At 41.3% G+C, this 19,778-nt stretch overlaps 1 protein-coding gene across 2 annotated transcripts in view; it reads right to left on the bottom strand.

The window, feature by feature from the left end:
* creb5b (cAMP responsive element binding protein 5b) overlaps window positions 1-19,778 on the bottom strand; it is a 359,057-nt gene that overhangs the window by 305,077 nt on the left and 34,202 nt on the right. For both annotated transcript variants that reach the window (XM_080205922.1, XM_080205930.1), the window contains exons 2-3: window positions 16,175-16,246; window positions 2,472-2,565 (exon numbers count right to left, since the gene is read on the bottom strand). In XM_080205922.1, coding sequence (XP_080062048.1) covers window positions 2,472-2,565; window positions 16,175-16,228 — 148 coding nt within the window. In that variant the 5' untranslated portion in view covers window positions 16,229-16,246. The remainder of the gene's footprint in view (window positions 1-2,471; window positions 2,566-16,174; window positions 16,247-19,778) is intronic.

Genomic DNA, 19,778 nt, shown 5'->3' with positions numbered 1-19,778 from the left:
CTTTCCTGGTTAATCCTCAAAAAACTCTAATAGATTGGTTAAACGTGACCTACCATGCACAAAGCCATGTTGATTCTCCCTAATAAATCCCTGTCCATCCAAATATTTGTGAATCCTATCTCTTAGTACTCCTCCCAATAATTTACCTACTACTGACGTCAAACTTACTGACCTATAATTTCCCGGATTACTTTTTGAGCCTTTTTGAAACAATGGAACAACATGAACTATCCTCCAATCATCCTGCACCTCACCCGTGAATACCAACATTTTAAATATATCTGCCAAGGCCCTTGCAATTTCAACACGAGTCTCCTTCAAGGTCCGAGGGAATACCCTGTCCGGTCCTGGGGATTTATCTACTCTGATTTGCCTCAAGACAGCAAGCACCTCTTCCCTTTTAATCTGTATAGGGTTCCATGACCTCCCTACTTGTTTGCCTTATTTCCATAGACTCCATGCCAGTTTCCTTAGTAAATATGGATGCAAAAAACCCATTTAATATCTCCCCCATTTCTTTTGGTTCCATACATAGCTGACCACCCTGATCTTCAAGAGGATCAATTTTATCCCTTACTGTCCTTTGAAATTGCTGTTAGTTTCACATTTGTAACAGCAGTGAATGTAGGGTAGTTTTACCATCAACATAACCATAAAATCTGGACTGTTATGCGCTACAATGATTAATACCAAGATTTCTGCATCTCTTGTTTTTGCAAATGCAACTTTTTTGTTGTGACACATTTGATCATAGAATGATTAACGTAGTAAACTCTAATTAAGTTGTTTAATTTCTCAAAAGCCAATGATAAACAAAATATTACTTAATAATGGCCTAGATTTTCCAGTCAGTGAAATCGCTTGCCACATTGCTGTTACGTGCAATTCATTTCTGCATCTTTTTGCTTCTAAATTCTGAGCAAACAGATTCTGTCCTTCCTCTTAAGGATATTCCCTCTCCCCAAATGATAATGTTTTCCCTAATCAGTACTGCCACCCCACCTCCCTTTTTCCCTTCTCTATCTTTTCTGAACGCTTAATATTCTTCTGCACTAAGCTCCAGTTCTCACCACTTTTAAGCCACGTTTCCACGGTTGCCATTACATCATATTCCCACAAGACTTGTAGCTCACCAACTTTATTCACCACACTTTGGATGTTCACATAAATTAATTGTAATCCTGTTTTTGCATTCCCCATAGTACTTATTCAGCTGTGTCTATCTAATATAGAACTACTCCCTTTTCTAGTATTATCCAACACTTTCACTTTGTGTGCCATGTTCCTATTTTTACTTATATCTATTCGCAACCACCCCTTGCAAATTTAGTTCTCCCCACCACAGTAATAAACTATCCAGTAAAGATGTTAGTTCCAGCCCGATTGAAGAATAACCCATTCTGTTTACATAGGTATCTCCTCCCCCAGAATTCCTCGTGCGCAATGCATTAAACAGCACATTGATTCTTCCCACCTTCCTATTTCTACTCTCGATAGCGCTTGGTACTGGGAAGTAATCCAGTGATTACCAGCCTTGAATCCTGATTATTAACATTTTCCCAAGCTCCTGGAAATCTAATCTTACAAACTCAATACCTCCCTTTGTTAGGTCACTGGTTCCAATGTGTACCACAACTTCTGGCTTGCTCTCTTCTCCTTGCCAAATATTTTGTACCTTCTCTGTGATGTTCTTTACTCTGGCAGCAGGGAGAGGACACACCATATAGAACTCACGATGATAGTTACAGAAATGCCTATCTGTCCCTCAATTATGGAATTTGCTTTAATAATTAAATTTATACGCTTTTCCAATTTACACATTTTTCAATTCCCTAAATTTAAACATTTATATCATTATGAAATATTCTTCAGAAAATGTTTTAATATATCAGTTAGGCTTCATTGCATCTTTTGTTTGGGTGCAACAAGAGCCAATTTCAGAGAGTAACATCCTACCCCAATAAGTGTTGCTATATGCTATTAATCAGATAGATGATTGTCCTTGCACCTGTGTGGCTCAGGATTAATACATAACTACAACGCTATCTACTGTTTTGCTACCCCTGCACTAAATTAATCAGTAATTTGTGGAAGTCTCTAGGCTCTGGGCTTCAACTTTCCCAAATTATTAAAGTGACACTTTAAGTTCAATTTTTGCCAATCCTTGAGGCCTCCTGGTTGGGGCATGGATTGTCTGCAAAGTGTTTACCAATGTACTTGAAAATACAACAAATTTGTACCTATTAGTGATTTTGTAGCTAATGAACCTTGGTCAAAATTACTTTCTAGTGTTATATAGAGAACTTCTTATCTTTTTTTCCTGCAGAAAGTATGACATTATTTTAATTCAGCGAAGTATGTGCTGTGTAATCTAATAAGGACTCTAATACCATCTTTCACACACTTAGGCGAGAAACAGTTTTCTTTTCTTACCATTCTGTAAAAATTATTATTGGATATTGTGCTCTTACCTGACAAAATATTGTCTGTTTTTATTGCTGGAAACTTCAAAGTCATTTCATGTTTATGCCTGTGAATCATGAGGTGATCCTCAGTTGGGAATCTCTGTCAGGCAAACAATGAGTATATTAATTTACAAGCATTAAGTGAATGTAAGAAGAATCAGAACAGTTCATCTTATTTGAATCAGTAATAAATGTATTTCTGCTTGAGCCTAACACAAAAATTGATTTATTAGAAAAAGCACTTTGTGGACATTGGCCACCTTATATGATAATTTAACCTGAAAACTAAGATTTCTGGAGTGAATAATTAAATGTTCCCTGTAAATAACAGGATGTCTTCTACAAGTATCACAACATTGGTTTGCTGTAAATGTGAATTCAACTTGCCATAAAGCAATTTATCTTTTCTACCATCATTTCCACACTTATCCACAAATATGCTCTTTTACTGGAACAATAACCAAACAGATCAAATTCTGCTGCTTCTTTAGTTCAGTTGCCAGATACGATGCAAGGACCAAAGGTAGAAAATTATTGTAGCTTGTTTTCAGTTGCTGAACCAGTGACATGACAACTGCACAAACCCCAGATAGGAAGTCAATGGCCAGTCCAAAATCAGTCCACAAGCCCCAGACTCCTTAGAGCTTCACAGGAACAAATTTGGAATTTTTTCAAATGAAGCAAACTGGAGTCTCATTGGCAACTGCAGGGATGTTGAAGGACACTGTCCAGAGTTGCCCTGCTCCTGCTTTGCTCATCACTAAGGGAACTAAAGCACATGTTAAATTCTTCATTTACATGCATAGGACTCTTAATTTGCTTTTGGGTAGCTGCCAGGGATTCCTCAAAAGGTTCAATGGTTTAAACATACACGCAGATTGGATTTGGGGTAATTCACTGCTGAATCGGCCATCACTGGGTCCATTTTACAACTAAAAAGTAGGCAGTGTGCATGCAAGTTTCCACCACTTGATCTATTCTACCCTAATCATGCTGATATCAGGTTTACTAAAGAGGGAAGGCAATAAGCAAGGAAAATTAAAGGATAGCTAAAGAAACTCTAGAAATTTACAATTTACTGTAATTGATCCTAAATATTCCAGATGAATTTGTGAAGATTATAGATGAGTAAACAGCCAACAGTTCTTGAGATGCAGCCTATTCCTTCTTCATTACTGTAGTAACAATTGCCATACAGAATCTAGATGTCACAAGATGGATCTTGGATGGACAGAAAGAAAATGAGTGCATTAGATCAAGAGCTGAAATTCAGGAATCAAAAAGGTTGCTAAGTACAGGTAGAGAAAGATCCAACAGCCTTGTCATAACAACACTTGGTAGAGAAATTGAGGATAAAAACAGGTGGAAAAATAAAAATCAGATGGGTGAATAACATTGAAGCTTGAAGAAAACAAGAGAAGAAACAAGAAGACGCCAACAGCTCCACAAAGTTTACACGTCATCATGCACCTGGTGGGTTCTGAGGCGGGTGGGAAATGTGAAATTGCATGCACCAGATTCTATTCATTAGCCTGCCTTGACCTGGTCCTGATTTTATGCCTGGGTGGACTATCCTTGCCCCAGTTAAGATCCTCCTACTTTAGTTTTTTTACCACCTGGCCTTAATTATGGAGGTTTACAGCATGGAAACAGGCCCTTCGGCCCAACTTGTCCATGCCGCCTTTTTGTTTAAAACTGGCTGCAGCTGAAAGATTGAGGTAAGGGGGAGTGAAAACTGAACTAAGTTCAATTTTGAGTAGGAAGTTGGGGGAGGGGAGGGATCACCTCCATCAGAGTCCTCCTTCTGACTGAGTACAGCTTCCACTTCGGGCTTGCTGACCTCTTGAGACAGTACAGTTTCTGAGTAGAGACTTGCAGTCAGCAGGTTTCAGATCAAATACGATCACTTCTACAGGTGGCCCATGGCACCTATGAGCAAGAAAAGATCTAGCTTTCAACCACTCAGACTGAACACTTCTCACTGACAGGGGCATTACTTAATAGTTCCAAAAAAGGGCCGTAACATCACGAAGCACATTTAGCCTTTGTTGCTTTCAATGAATGCAATATACCAACTTCATGTTGCCCACTCATTTGCATGATTGCTACCTATAGCCAGGACTAAACATGTTGTTGAGTAGCTCCATGTCTCAGTAGGGGCAGCAAATTTGTGTCAGGCTACCATCACATGAAGTGGACTTGCACTACTAAACGTTGGCCTGCTTCTGTTAACAAAAAAATAAATCAATGTTGGTTGAAGCAGGTGCTGGAAATGCTTGTGACTATGAGCATGAAGAACATCATACAGGCAAGAGAGTATCGCTGAGATTCCCTCAAACTGTAGTGCATTCTATAGTGGAGGAGGTAATCCATTCACAGAGGGCCAGGAGGCCTTCCAGCCAGACTGTGTGAGGGCAATGGGACCAGATAACCTTGGCAATGTGGACCAGAATGCGATGCTGCTAAATTTCAATGACCTCAGATAAGTGGTCAAGGTCAGTGGATGTATCTTTAAATGCCATATCCATCAATTGTACATTAACCTCACACTGCTCAATCCACACACCTGAACACTCACCTATCAACAATCTCTATCATGAATCACACCAAACATTCATAGCTTCATCTTACTCTCACAAACTTAGCACAGCTACAAGCTTCACACTTATATCCTACAGCTTGCACACACTGCTTGGCTCCTCCCTCTGCGATTAGATCCTAAACTTCCCAACCCACAAACCACAATCAATAAGGATAGGCAACAACACCTCCTCCATGATCATTCTCAACATTGGTGTCCCACAAGGTTGTGTTCTTAGCCCTTTATTATACTCCTTGTATACCTATGACTGTGTGCGCAAATTCCCCTCCAACTTGATTTTCAAGTTTGCTGATGACACCACTGTAGTGGGTCAGGTCTCAAACAATGATAAAATGGATTATAGAAAAGAGAATCTGGTGAACTGCTGTGATGACAATAATCTCTCTCTCAATGTCAACAAAACAAAGGACATAGTCATCAGCTTCAAGAAGCATAGTGGAGGACGTGCCCTTGTCTACATCAATGAGGATGAAGTGGAAATGATCAAGAACTTCAAGTTCCTAGGCGTCAAGATCACCAACAACCTGTCCTGGTTCCTCTACACCAAGTTATAGTTAAGAAAGCCCACCAACGCCGCTACTTTCTAAGGAAATTTGGCATGTCCACTATGACTCTCACCAACTCTTACTGATGCACCATAGGAAGCATTCTTTCAAGTTGTATCACAGCTTTGTATGGCTCTTGCTTTGACCAAGACTGCAAAAAACTACAAAGTGTCATACATCACGCAGTACATCACACAAACCAGCCTCCCATCCATTGACTCTGTTTGCATTTCCTGCCGCCTCAGAAAAGCAGCCAGCATAGTCAAAGACCCCACACACCCCGGACATGTTCTCTTCCCCCTTCTTACATCAGGAAAAAGATGTGTCACATACCAACCGGCTCTTCCTTTCTGCCATCAAGCTTTTGAATGGGCCTACCTCGCATTAAGTTTATCTTTCTCAACACTGCAGCTATGCACTACATTCTGCACCCTCTCCTTTCCTTTTCTATGGACAGTATGCTTTCTATGAACAGTATACTGTTCACTGCATACTAATACATGTGACAATAATAAATCAAGTCAAATAATTTTCTGCTATTCAATCATGACAGCCACCACATTCACTGACATAATTTCCTCTCTTGCAGGGACAAGTGGCTCATAACAAGAGGTGGCAGGACCTAACCAGATGGAGAGAGGTGCAGCAGTTTGTCCTTACTCCTACATTAGGACACCCATTGCGGAGGTCAAGGCCAACGATGGGCCTGAAAACATAGAACCTGACAGTCTCCTTGACCTTAATCCCACTTCTCCCATACATCACTACACCATCTAATTTACAAGCTATAGATGATGTAAATATGCAACCCTTATTTTCTCCAAACCCTTCATATCACAGTCCTCTCACTTTGCCGTTTTCCTTTTAAATAGCGAGAACAACCATTTGGTCAGGCAATGATGGTAAAGCAACAAATGGAAGTGCAAGAAGATCAAATGAGAAGCCAATACGGGGATTTTTGCAGTAACTTCATTGCAGTGTTAATGTAAGCCTACTTGTGACATTAATAAATAAACTTTCTAAACAATGTCACTTGATTTCACATTCACAGATACTGACACTGTGTACGCTATGAAGACACGTGATCTGCATGTGCTGAGGCACTGGGAATGAATGGCCTGCAGCCAGGTGCAGAACACTTATGTGGGTATTTTGATGGGGCAGGCGCCAAAAAAAAAATGCTGAAATGTTTGGTGCATTGGCAGGTATGCTACTTGCCATGTCAAGCAGCATTAACTTTGCATTGGTGTTTGCGCAGTCCATACTCGAGCATGGAAGTTACAATCAATTCCATTAACACAACTGTATAGTTAGGACTGGTCAAAAGTGTAGGAGATAGTTAATGTGGAGGGAGATTTGGACAGTTGATGAGGAAAGACAAGACAATAGTGAAGGGTAGCATTGCAGATATTGAGAACCAGTCTGTGACTGGAAGGGACAGGGTGTACAAATATAATGCACCAGAAAATAAGATCAAAGAAGGAGAAAATGGTAAAATTAAAGGCTTTCTATCTGAATGCACATACCATTCATTAAAAAAAATGCATGAATTGATAACATAAATGGAAATAATTAAATATGATATGAAAGTCATTGCAGAGATATGGGTTGGGATTTTACGGCCTCGCTCATCCTGAAACTGTAAAATCCTGGCCAAGGTCAACGGACCTTCCCATGCCCCTCTGCCCCTCACCCATTTTGATTTCCATGGTGGACAGGCCAGTAAAATTCCATGTATGGTTGCATCTGGCATGGACTTGAATATTCACGTATAAGATGATGAATGGGATGGATAGGATAGAGGTGGAGAGACTCTTCCCGCTCAGAAAGGATAGTAGGACTAGGGGGCACAGCCTCAAGATAAAGGGGGGGCGGTTTAGAACGGAGTTGAGGAGGAACTTCTTCACTCAAAGGGTGGTGAATCTCTGGAATTCTCTGCCCGTTGAAGTGGTGGAGGCTGCCTCGCTAAATATTTTTAAGACGCGGGTTGATGGGTTTTTGATAAGAGAGGGGATTAAGGGTTATGGGGAGAGGGCGGGAATGTGGAACTGAGCCAAGACAGATCAGCCATGATCTTATTGAATGGCGGGGCAGGCTCGAAGGGCTAGTTGGCCTACTCCTGCTCCTATTTCTTATGTTCTTATGTTCTTATTCATCAGTATTTGACATTTCAGAAGGATACAAGGAAAGGAAATGGAGATGTTAATAAAGGATGAGATCAGTAAAGTAGTGAGATATGATCTCAAGGTTTCAGAGAATCAAGATGTGAAATCAGTTTGGGTGAGATAAGAAAAAGCAAAGGGATGAAGTCACTGATGGGAATAATTTATAGGCCTCCTGAGAGTAGCTACACTGGAGGATGGAGTATAAATCAAGGAATAATTGTTGCCTGTAAGAAAGATGTTGCAATAGTCATAGGAGATTTCAATTTCCATGTAGTTTAGACAAAACAAATTGGCAACATAGCTTGGAGGATACATTCATAGAGTATATCAGTTTCTTAGAACAAAATGTCTGGAACCAAGCAGAGAACAGACTATTTCAGATCTTTGTAATGTGTTATGAGACAGGGTTAATTAAAGACTCTTGGTAAGAGTGATCATAACCTGAAGAATTGCACTTTTAGTTTGAGAGTGAGAAATGTGGGTCGGAAGCTAGTCTTAAACTTAAAAAAGGCAAATGCAAGAGTATGAAGATAGAGTTGGCTAAAAAGAGAATAGGAAAATTGATTAAAAGATTCGACAGTGGAGAAGCAATGCCAGGCATTTCATGACTCTCATCAAGATGCATTACACTGAGAAAGAGAGATTCTATGAGAAGGATACACTATGCATATTGAACTAGGGAAATTAGGGATGGCATCAAGTTGAAATAAAAGGCATACAATGTTGCATGATTAACCTTAGGCCAGAAGGTTGGGACAATTTTAGAGACTAACAAAGGATGACTTAAAAAATAAAATGAGACAAATTGGAATATGAGAGAAAACTAGCCAGAAATGTGAAAAAACAGTAAATACTGCTATAAGAGTTAAAATGAGTGTTAGAGGATGAGACTGGGGAATTAATAAAAGGAAGTCAGGAAATGACAGAGAGATTGAACAAATTCTTCGTAGCTTCACAATCGAAGACACAAAATCATCCCAAGATCAGTGGAAGAGCATGGACAAAATGCAAAGAGAAATGCAAGACATCCACGGTCACTAGAAAATGGACCAGGGATACTAATGAGACCAAAGGCTAGTCCTGATGACCTGCATCTGAGGATCTTAAAGGAAGTGGCTGCAGAGATGGTGGATGCATTGGTTGTAATCTCCCAAAATTCCCTATATTCTAGAAAGGTCCCAGCAAATTGGAAATCCACAAATATAACACTCCTATTTCAGAACGAAGGGTTACAGAAAACAGGAAACTATAAGCCAGTGGAGCTCTGGCCTCCAAATGGTCTTCTCCTGGAGACAAACAGAAGTCCTACCTCATATTAGTTAAAGGACTGTCAGCCAAAAAATTAAAATGTGCTACACCAAACAGAGGTGGGGAATTCACCTTCAGTATATAGTCTAGCCCACTATTTTATACATATGGTCTGCTCTATCATTTTTTTTCTGACAGCTTTTATTCTATCTACGTTACATACTCATGCATGGGTTTTACACTGCCATAATGAACCATTTCATCAACATAAAGCCCTACTTATTCAGAATTTTTGGTCTGTTGAGATAGCTAAAATGCAGATGACAAGGTAGAGAGTCACAGAATGAAAATATCATGAACCCTGTCATCAGACCTCGTATTGACCTGCATGATTCCCTGCTTAGGATCACATACCACCTGGTAATTGAGGGAGTGTTACCCCTTTGGTTCTGGTACAATGAGAGTTAACACGTGACATCCACAGGATGACATCCATACAGTCAATGGCACCTTGCACCAAAGAGAAACTTGTGCCCTTGCAAAGCCATGTGCTTATTCTACCTGCTTTTCTCTAGAAAGTGGAACGAAACATATTCAACTATCTTTAAATACAGACCTTCAGTAGAAGGCAAATTGGAAAAAGTTTGACACATGGGCACTGTCACCTTCATAGTCAGATGCAATGCAATACCCACCCTCCTCTGAGATTCCAGTCATGCCTGCAGCAATAACAGATTTCAGTCCACACAGTTCCAGCAACATGCAAGGAGTTTGACACCATCCAGCATAAAGCAGCCCACTTGATCGGCACACCATCCATAAACATTCACATTCTCCACCACCGATATACAGGAGCAGCAGTGTATACCATCTACAAGGTGAACTGCAGGAACTCACTAAGGCTCCTCACACAACACCTGCCAAACCCATGACTGCCACCATTTGGAAGGACAAGGGCAGTAAGCACATGGGAACACCACCATCTACAAGTTCTCCTCCAAGCCACTCACCATCTTGACTTGGAAATACATCATTGAACTTTCACTGTAGCTGGGTCAAAATCCTAGAACTCCCTCCCTAATAGAACTGTGGGTGTACTTACACCACATGGAATGCAGTGGTTCGAGAAGGCAGTTCATTACCACCTTCCAAAAATGGTATCCGGCAAGTGTATTTAAAGATCAGGCTGCTCAGGCATCAGAGGAAGCACATTAGGCCACCTGCCATTATCAACCCAACACCACAACATACAGACCAAAGTTCTGCTACCTCGAGTTGACTTAGGAGCAGTGGAGGTAGCTTGTGGAGGCTGCACTTCACAAAGGAAGCCATAAATGAGTTGACCTTATGTTGCTACTTGACCTGAAATCTTTGTCCAAGTGGCTGAAAAGATTTCAGTCATTCTGCATTTCTAACCAGTGTCATTCAAAGCTGGCTCTGAAGGAACAGTTATAGTTGAAGGTTGAGGTTGAAGGGTTAATGACCCTTCTGGTCATCGTTGGTAATTTAGTTCAACACTTCAGCACTAGGAATTCAAGGGGGCTAAAAGTGCCAAACATGCAGCCCTCATCTTGTCTGTGCTATCTTTTGCTACATCAAGTTACGTCTCTGGTGTTTTCTACTTCCATTGCTCAACAATCTTATTGTGCAAAATATCTCTGCCCAATTCCAATTTCGTCTGCATCAAAGTATTGTCCAAAATATAGCCACTATGATAATTTCTTATCCATCCCGAAAAATAAATTTCATCATATAACAAACTAATTTAAAAAAAGAATTAACACTGAAAAAATGTAACGGGCTCAAAAATCTGCAGCTCCTTTGGTGCTCTCCCATTTTAACCTCAGGTCCCGATTTTACATTATTGATTCCACAGGCCTTATAGGAGGAAAGCTTATACGCATCCCTTATGAAACCAGCAGCATTGGAGGAAGTAGTTGCAGGGACTCCTAATGGCAGGCAAGATCGGGATGTCTCAAAACTACACGAGTCACTTCCTTGGTGAAACAATACATACCAGATGACTGATTCATAGAATCATAGAACTCTACAGTGCAGAAAGAGGCCATTCGACCCATTGAGTCTGCACCAAAAACAATCCCACCAAAGGTCTATTCCCTTAACTCCACGTGGTAATCCTGCTAATCACCTTGACACCAAGGAACAATTTACCATGGGTTATGCAATTCCCAGTTCAGAATCCATCCTGGGATCATGTTCTGGATCCCAAAGGAAAAGTTTATGCGCTCCAAAATTAATTCATTGGAGGTACTTGAACCATAGTGCCATGTTCATATGAACTAGGATACAGGACAGAAGAAGAATGGAACAGGGCACACAATAAGGTAGTAAAACTAGAGAGGATTTTAGGTGCAAGAGGAAGGGGAGGGCAATATAGCTAGTGGTAAACATATTTACTGGCCTAAATTTCAGGCCTAAGCTACTTAAGTCCAAAGATTAGGGTTGGCCGTGTTAAATTGACCCTTGTGTCAGGGGGATTAGCAGGGTAAATGTGTGGGGTTACAGGAATAGGGCCAGGGTGGAATTGTGATCGGTACAGAGTTGATGGGCCGAATGGCCTCCTCCTGTACTGTAGTGATTCTATGACTCTATGATTCTGAACTCCTCGACCTTATTTAAATGGTAAAAATGGACTTTTTGCCATGAACAAATGTAAAGAAAATGCTGAGATGGTGTTCCCCAGCTTCTACGTCAAGGGTTCCCAACTGTACTTAGTTTAACCCCTATGGATTATGGATGCAATTTTGAGGTCACAAGATCCAAGACTGTAATGGCAACCATGGCGCGGACTAACTGAACTCTTGCAATTGGCCACAGAGCACTCCACAGCAAGGGTTTGGCTGGAAATCGTGAGATCTGATGGAGTCGACTTCCATTTTGCTGCCTGGAGTTTGATCCAGAAGTGTTCAGTACGCTATTCTCAGGAGGGATGAATTGCATCAGCATTAGTGAGGAAACCAGTAAATGGCAGTTTCGGGGAGAGAAGAAGATGGCATTGTTTCTATTAGTATACCTCAATATATAACTCGAGTATACATTGTATTCTGAATTTAATTGTCTATTCTCTGGGGCAATTAATTTGTTATGCACTTTTATGTCCAGCAAGGCAGCATGCATACTCTGAAGTACAGTCCTTTGTCAAATATATTGACTCAATTACAATTCTCTTTCTGCAACTTGGGGCAGACTTTCGTACATTTCCATAGCTAGTAATTTCCAGAACAGGTCGCTAGTTTGTTACCAGGGGCTATAGCTTGAGGGACACCAATCCACATCATGTGTGGCTGACCAGGAGTCTCTCCCACTCCTACTACCTTGGCCACCAAGTCCTGGGATAGGACTTGAACCCAGAGCTTTTGGCTCGGAAGTAGGGGAGCTACTCACTGTGCCAAAAGACTTCACATTGTCTACTTAGTGACTCAATATACAAAATTTACTGTGTCACTGGAGCAGAAATTACTAGCCCTAATGAATAGTGGGAAAATTGGAGCTTGTGTGAACATCTTTGCTGTAAGCAGCAGTGTGACAGTAGAGCGGCTGATGGCAGGGGTCACTGTTTCTAGGGATAGGATGATCATATACAAATTAGCACAGTTAGGATTGGCAGAAGTGGAACAATACATCTAATTTATCAGATTCCTGGTAAACAGCACAGTATTTCTTATGGTGCCTTTACAAGACCTGGGTTACAACCAACCTTACAGCAATGCAAGTTGCACAGACCCCCATTCCCACACCTTCATTCCTGCTTTTACAACTTGTCCTCCCACCCCTACCCTTACCCCTCACAGCGCTAACACTCCATTCCCACACCTATCTTACTCTCACTCTGGGGTTACACTAATTTTAAAACATTAATATCATAGAATCATAAAATCCCTGAGGTGCAGAAAGAGGCCATTCAGCCCATCAAGCCTGCACCGACACCCAGGCCCTATCCCTGTAACCCCATGCACTTACCCTGCTAATTGCACTGACACTAAGGGGTGATTTTACAATAGCCAATCTACCTAACCAGCACATCTTTGGATTGTGGGAGAAGACCAGAATGCCTGGGGATACCCACACGGACACGGGGAGAATGTGTAGACTTCACACAGTCACCTGAATTGAACTCGGGTCTCAAGTGCTGTGAGGCTGGAGTACTGACCAGTATGCCATCGAGAAAAGGCAAAAGGCACAAAAGGCGGGGAATTATAGGCCGGTTAGTTTAACGTCTGTGGTAGGTAAAATGTTAGAATCCGTCATTAAGGAGGAAATTGCGAGGCATCTTGAAGGGAATTGCTTGATAGGGCGGACGCAACACGGTTTCATTAAAGGGAAGTCGTGTCTGACAAATTTACTGGAGTTCTATGAGGATGTGTCTAGGGCAGTGGATAGAGGAGAGCCGGTGGATGTGGTCTTTCTGGATTTTCAGAAGGCGTTTGACAAGGTACCTCACAAGAGGTTATTGCAGAAGGTCAGGGGACATGGAGTTGGGGGTAGGGTGTTAGCGTGGATAGACGATTGGTTGTCAAATAGGAGGCAGAGAGTGGGGGTCAATGGGTGCTATTCGGATTGGCGGTTGGTGACTAGTGGGGTGCCCCAGGGGTCTGGGGTGCTGGGGCCTCAGCTATTTACCATTTATATAGATGATCTGGAGGAGGGAACCGAGTGCAGGGTGTCAAAATTTGCTGATGACACCAAGATTGGGGGAAAGGCAAATTGTGCGGAGGGTGTGGAGAGTCTGCAGAAGGATCTGGATAGGCTGGGCGAATGGGCCAGGAAATGGCAAATGGAATTTAATGTTGGCAAGTGTGAGGTGGTCCACTTTGGTAGGAAGAATGGTAGGAAGGACTATTACTTACGGGGCGAAAAACTGCAGCAGGCGACGGTGCAGAGGGACCTCGGGGTCCTTGTGCATGAGTCGCAAAAACCCAGCTTGCAGGTGCAGCAGGTGGTCAGGAAGGCGAATGGGATGCTGGCCTTCATAGCGAGGGGGATTGAATATAAAAGTAGGGAGGTCTTGCTGCAGCTGTATAGGGCATTGGTGAGGCCGCAGCTGGAGTACTGTGTGCAGTTTTGGGCGCCGCACCTGCGCAAGGATATTTTGGCCCTGGAGGGAGTGCAGAGGAGGTTTACTAGGCTGATACCGGAGTTGAGGGGATTGAGCTATGAGGAGAGGCTGAATAAACTAGGCTTGTACTCGTTAGAGTTTAGAAGAATGAGGGGAGATCTCATTGAGACGTATAAGATGATGAATGGGATGGATAGGATAGAGGTGGAGAGACTCTTCCCGCTCAAAAAAGACAGTAGGACTAGGGGGCACAGCCTCAAGATAAAGGGGAGGCGGTTTAGAACGGAGTTGAGGAGGAACTTCTTCACTCAAAGGGTGGTGAATCTCTGGAATTCTCTGCCCGTTGAAGTGGTGGAGGCTGCCTCGCTAAATATTTTTAAGAAGCGGGTTGATGGGTTCTTGATAAGAGAGGGGATTAAGGGTTATGGGGAGAGGGCGGGAAAGTGGAACTGAGCCACAACAGATCAGCCATGATCTTATTGAATGGCGGGGCAGGCTCGAAGGGCTAGATGGCCTACTCCTGCTCCTATTTCTTATGTTCTTATTTCTTATGTTCTTAAAAGGGAGAAAGTCAGAGAACGTTTGAGAAACACTGTATTGCCAGGTGGGGAAGGGGGTGTGTGGTGTAGTAGGGGGTGGTGTGGTGGGAGGGGAGGTGGGAGTGCGGTGGTCGCAGGGGTGTCATACGAGAGAAGCAAAAAAAAACTTCAGCGGCTCAGAGGAGAACTAAAAATGCTCTGGTCTCCCAAGAGGTTGTTAAAGATCAGAAGAGTCTCTTCTCTGTTCAGACCAACTGTAGCACGTTTCTGCCTAGCCGGAAAGCTGCAGCGGTTTCCCCTCTCAGGTCCAAGATGAAATTTCACTGGCGCACCAGTTAATTTACATAAATTAATCAAAGTCTCATCTGTTTCCAGTCTCCTGCAGGACAAAGGGCGTAATGAAGCAGCTTCTTCCCTTTAATCTTACATCCACACCGCCATCTATTGGAGCAATACCCTCAATATCCTGGGACCACCCTCATCATTTTTAATATTTAGTAGACTTAATTTATTGATTTACTAGGTTATTATTTAATAACTGGAATCATTCATCTCTTTGATATGAATCCAAGTAGAGATTTTGTCCGTAAGCATTTATTGAGTTATGAAATTCTGATTGCTGTTTAAATGCATGATAATTGACACATTCCTCCTTAATTGATTACAAGAAAGCAAGCCCAATATTGCAATCCATCACTCTGCAGACAAGCCCTCACCCTCCAGTTGTCTCCCTACTCCAAACCACATCTGTTTACTTCCTCAGTAATTATGTCTGAGACCTCCATCTACAATTACCCGACAGTCCCAACCCACTACAGGTTTCAGTTCCCTGTCCACTCCTTTCACAAACGAAACACATTCCCTAACAACCAACTTTCCCAGAAATTAAACAAAAAGCTTCAGTTATCCAAGATTTGGAGCACTTCCACAAGGTGAGAGGAAAAGTGTACCAAATACCAATGAAGGGAACAAAGAGCAACATATAGACAGAAAGAAAATGTGTGTGAAGACAATTTTTCCTGTCTCTTTCTCTTAGGAGAAAGAGGGTACAGACAAGGAGAGACTTACACAGAGAGGGAGTGAGAAGAGTCTTAACACAGAAGCAATTCCTAAGACTTTCTTCTGTTTTGCCACCATAATGTTACTGGCAGTACATGGGACCTCCATTTGTGTGGAGAAGTGGGCTTTCCACTGCACTTCTGTCAAAGTTACAGAGTAAAGCACAAGCAGCTCTGAGAAAAGGCAAGAGTTACAGACATAGCAACTCTGTGTTTCATGTGAAAAGAGAGCAGGAGAGGAAGGTTAGAAAATCAGTTTAGAGGCGAAAGCTTCAGTTGAAGGGCTAACAACAGAACAGGGATAAGTTGATTGAATGGCCTCAGTGCTATAATTTCTATGATTCTACTTAGAAAATGAGGCAAAAGTGATAAATATTGTAACTTTATATTATGCAAAGCAATGTTATTGCTATTGGCCAGCCATAATAAAACATTGTTTCCAAGTATACTTTGCTAATCAGTCAGTAATACTCACCTGTGCACAACCTGGAGCATTGCAAACGAATGGCCGGTCTTGCTCCAAATTCATAACTGTCTTTGAATTAATCTGACAATCAAATACACAACAGCAAATAAATGAATGACATCTGCATTTAATATTTGAACAAGCTAGCCTATAATTAATAAAGAAATGCAGTTACGTTATTCACTCAATCAACATGATGATTCACAATTTTAAAGCAAGAGTTCAACTTTTCATTTAATCCTTAATTAAACCCACTTGAATTAAATTGAAGAAAGCCAACAGAGTATTATTTTAAACATATATATCATTTCAATGCAGATAATAATGGTCACTGTTTAATGGTTGCAGTTGTGACTCCCACAGTCTGCACAAACATGCAGTGATGCCTATTTTCATAGACTTTGAGCTGTATTTTTCTGTGGACTCAAGTAAACCTAACTTTGTCTGGGATTGTTGTCTTTGACATGCAAAGTGGGATGTGGTGTGTGAGGAGTGTGAATGTGGAGGCAAGCCAATTAGAGAGTCCCTCATGGTTGTCCAAACATAGCAGCTTAGCTCCCAACATTATTCAAAGACATCACCAGTCAACCCCTCACTCACACCACCAACTCCATGTCACCCCATGCTCTTCATTCCCAACTCCTCATGCTCCCTTTCATTCATACTGGAAAAATAAAATCTACTGTAGTGTCAAAAAATTGGACTCCTTAAAATGCCTGAAATTATAACTGAAATTATAAACTTGCAAGAAATCCCATTAAAGCATATTTTGTTATTAGTTTCTTAAAAGTGTCATTCATATTTGGAGAAATGGATAAATGAACTACCTGTTGAGTTGAAATAATGGCTAAAACTGTCCTCATGATAGCTTCTAGTTAAATTGCCTACAACCGACAGAATAGAATTGTGTCCAATTTCCATTACAAAGCATGGTGCTTCTCACTCAATGGAAGGGACCAAATGCAGAAATATTTTCGACTTTCAAAAGCAGTTTGTTTTAAATCAACCAGAGCTGTCAGTCATATAATAAAATCAGAAAATGTTAGAAAAACTCAGCAGCTCTGGCAGCATCTGTGGAGAGAGAGACAGAGTTAATGCTTCAAGTGCATATGACTCTTCTTCACAGTTGATTTAAATCGTAGCATAAGACATGACAGCAGATGCTTTATTGCCCATTTTAATGCATTATGGCACTTTCTTCGATGGAAAAGTACTGCAATGTGTCTCAGCATTTATGCAATGATGATCAATGCAAGGGTGATTTTACCTTTGCAGGACAGATTCCTATGAAGAATCAGTATATTATAAACATATCCACATTACAATGTAGCATTTAATTGAGACATTTAAAGGTGCCAAAACATATTACATTGACTTTTTAAGATGCTCAAGCTTTCCCTATTGGTCATGGATTCTTCAAAGAAGAGCTTACAAAACCCACATCAGCACCTGAAAATTGTGTATGGAGAAAATGCAATTTTCCTGTGGTGCTCACAATGTGGACCCTATCTTGGAAAAGGTGCGTTTGTCTTCTTCAAGGCCTTCTAGATTCATGAAAAGGCCATATGTGTAGGTCAGAAATTCGGAGGAAAATTGTTTCTCCAGCAAAAAGAAAACTTGAGTTCAGCTTTTCACAACCCGATTAGCATTGGGAGATAAAAATCCAGCCTCAACTATCAGTGTTGCCATAGTCATTACTCCTGAATTTGGAACAAGGCTTAATTGTCCAATATATCAATCCCAGAGGTAGAATGCAATTAACACTACTCATGTCTCAAAATTTATCCTTTGTCTATGTATTACTTGCAGTAATGAAACACTGAAGTGCTAGGCACAATTTATTTCATGTTTGATATGAAAGTGTCCTTATCCCTCTTAACCCTTTCTATGTTCAATTCAACTTTAGAACAGCCATCAAAAATTCAGGTTTAACTGATTTTTAACCTCTTAACCTGCCAGCTGGTGTTAGTCTGCTCTGATCTTCACATATGCTGGACAGCCATTCTCTATGGCATTAGAGTTAACCAGTTAGCTCAGTTGGTATGTGATGTAAAGCAATATCTGCAGCAATTCCCGTACTCGCTGTGGTTACCATGAAGGCCTCACTTTCTCAACCTTGCCCCTCGCCTGAGGTGTGTTAATCCTCAGGTTAAATCACCACCAGTCAGTTGTCTATTTCAAAAAGCGGAAATAGTAGCCAATAGCCCTCTGGGCTTTGGTGACTTCCATTTCAGAGTTAACAAAGAGCTAAGAATTAACCTATTGCAAGGGGCTGGGTGCAAATTAAATGTTCAGCTAAAAAATACATGTACAAAATTATCGCCAGGCATTGTTAATCATTTTACCAGACAACCATAGAAAACTGACAATGTAGGCTCTAAAGTACCCAATTTCCTTGCACTTGAACTGCTCGCTAGCTGAGTAGGTTACAATTATCTTGAAAGAGCACTTCCATATTGGCCCAAATACAGTAGTATTCCCTCACAGTTACGGCAAAAAGTTACTAACAGTTGTATGGTCCAGAGGGATTATGGGATAATTTTGCAAATTTGCATTTGAGAATGGAACTTTGCCCAACACAATGACATGTTGGCAATTCAGTATGAAAAATCCAAGCAAGTGCAGCCAATCCATAACATGTTCCCTGCATGCAAAAGCATGAACAGAAACTTGGAAAAATAAGTCCTTTAGTCATTATTTATTTCTTTCACACTATTATTCTTCATCCACTGTGGTGTTGACTTCTTGCTGGAGTGTACGTGTGATAACATAGTTGCTGGCACTGATAGATCAGACATGAACAATCAGTAGTCTATAGCCTATGGCCTGGTCTTCTCTGCTGCACTTAACATGCTGTCATGCAGGTGGAAGTGTGCACCTGGCTTCCACTAGGTTCCTGAAGCACAGAAAAATATTTAAATTAGCTGCTGGCCCAAGAATGCAGTCAAATTACTTGGTAGACTGTCGGCACTCATAAAATAGGGACCCACTGGTAGATCCATTTATTATTGTTAGGTTCTCTTCGCTAAACCACAGTCTCACTTAGGGTGACCAGCTCTCCCAGTTTTGCCGGACAGTCTGGAATTTTCATTAAATGTCCTGGTGTCCTGACACTTGCGACTAATAAATAAACTTTATTTTTCTTTCACTTTAATTTCCTCTAAATGGTTTGAATATCCCAGTATTCAACTTTCCTATTTATTCAGCAGGAGTGGAACGAGTTCATTTTAATTAGCTTTATTTCAATTTATGCCTGCAGTCAGTGTATGTGCCGTTCAGCAGCTTCCAAGCCCACAACTTCAGTATTTCATGGATTCTACAGTAAACACCGCATCTTGGAAACCAAGATAGAATCCATATTCTTAACTTGCACTCAGGTTGCAGACTAGCTGCGAAATGCTGCCAAGCAGACGAGACAAAGGAACTACATGCACACCAAGAACAGAAAAGGGCAGCAGATGCATGGGAACATCACCATCTGCAAGTTGTCCTAGAAGTCATCCACATGCTGACTTGAAAATATAGTCATGATGTGGAGATGCCGACGTTGGACCGGGGTAAACACAGTAAGAAGTCTCACAACACCAGGTTAAATCCAACAGGTTTATTTGGT

Source organism: Carcharhinus amblyrhynchos, chromosome 2, assembly GCF_965287045.1.
Source record: "Carcharhinus amblyrhynchos chromosome 2, sCarAmb.v2.hapA, whole genome shotgun sequence".
Lineage (NCBI taxonomy): Eukaryota > Metazoa > Chordata > Chondrichthyes > Carcharhiniformes > Carcharhinidae > Carcharhinus > Carcharhinus amblyrhynchos.
The sequence above is the reverse complement of the archived record's forward strand: the minus strand, read 5'-3'. Positions and strand labels throughout refer to the sequence as shown.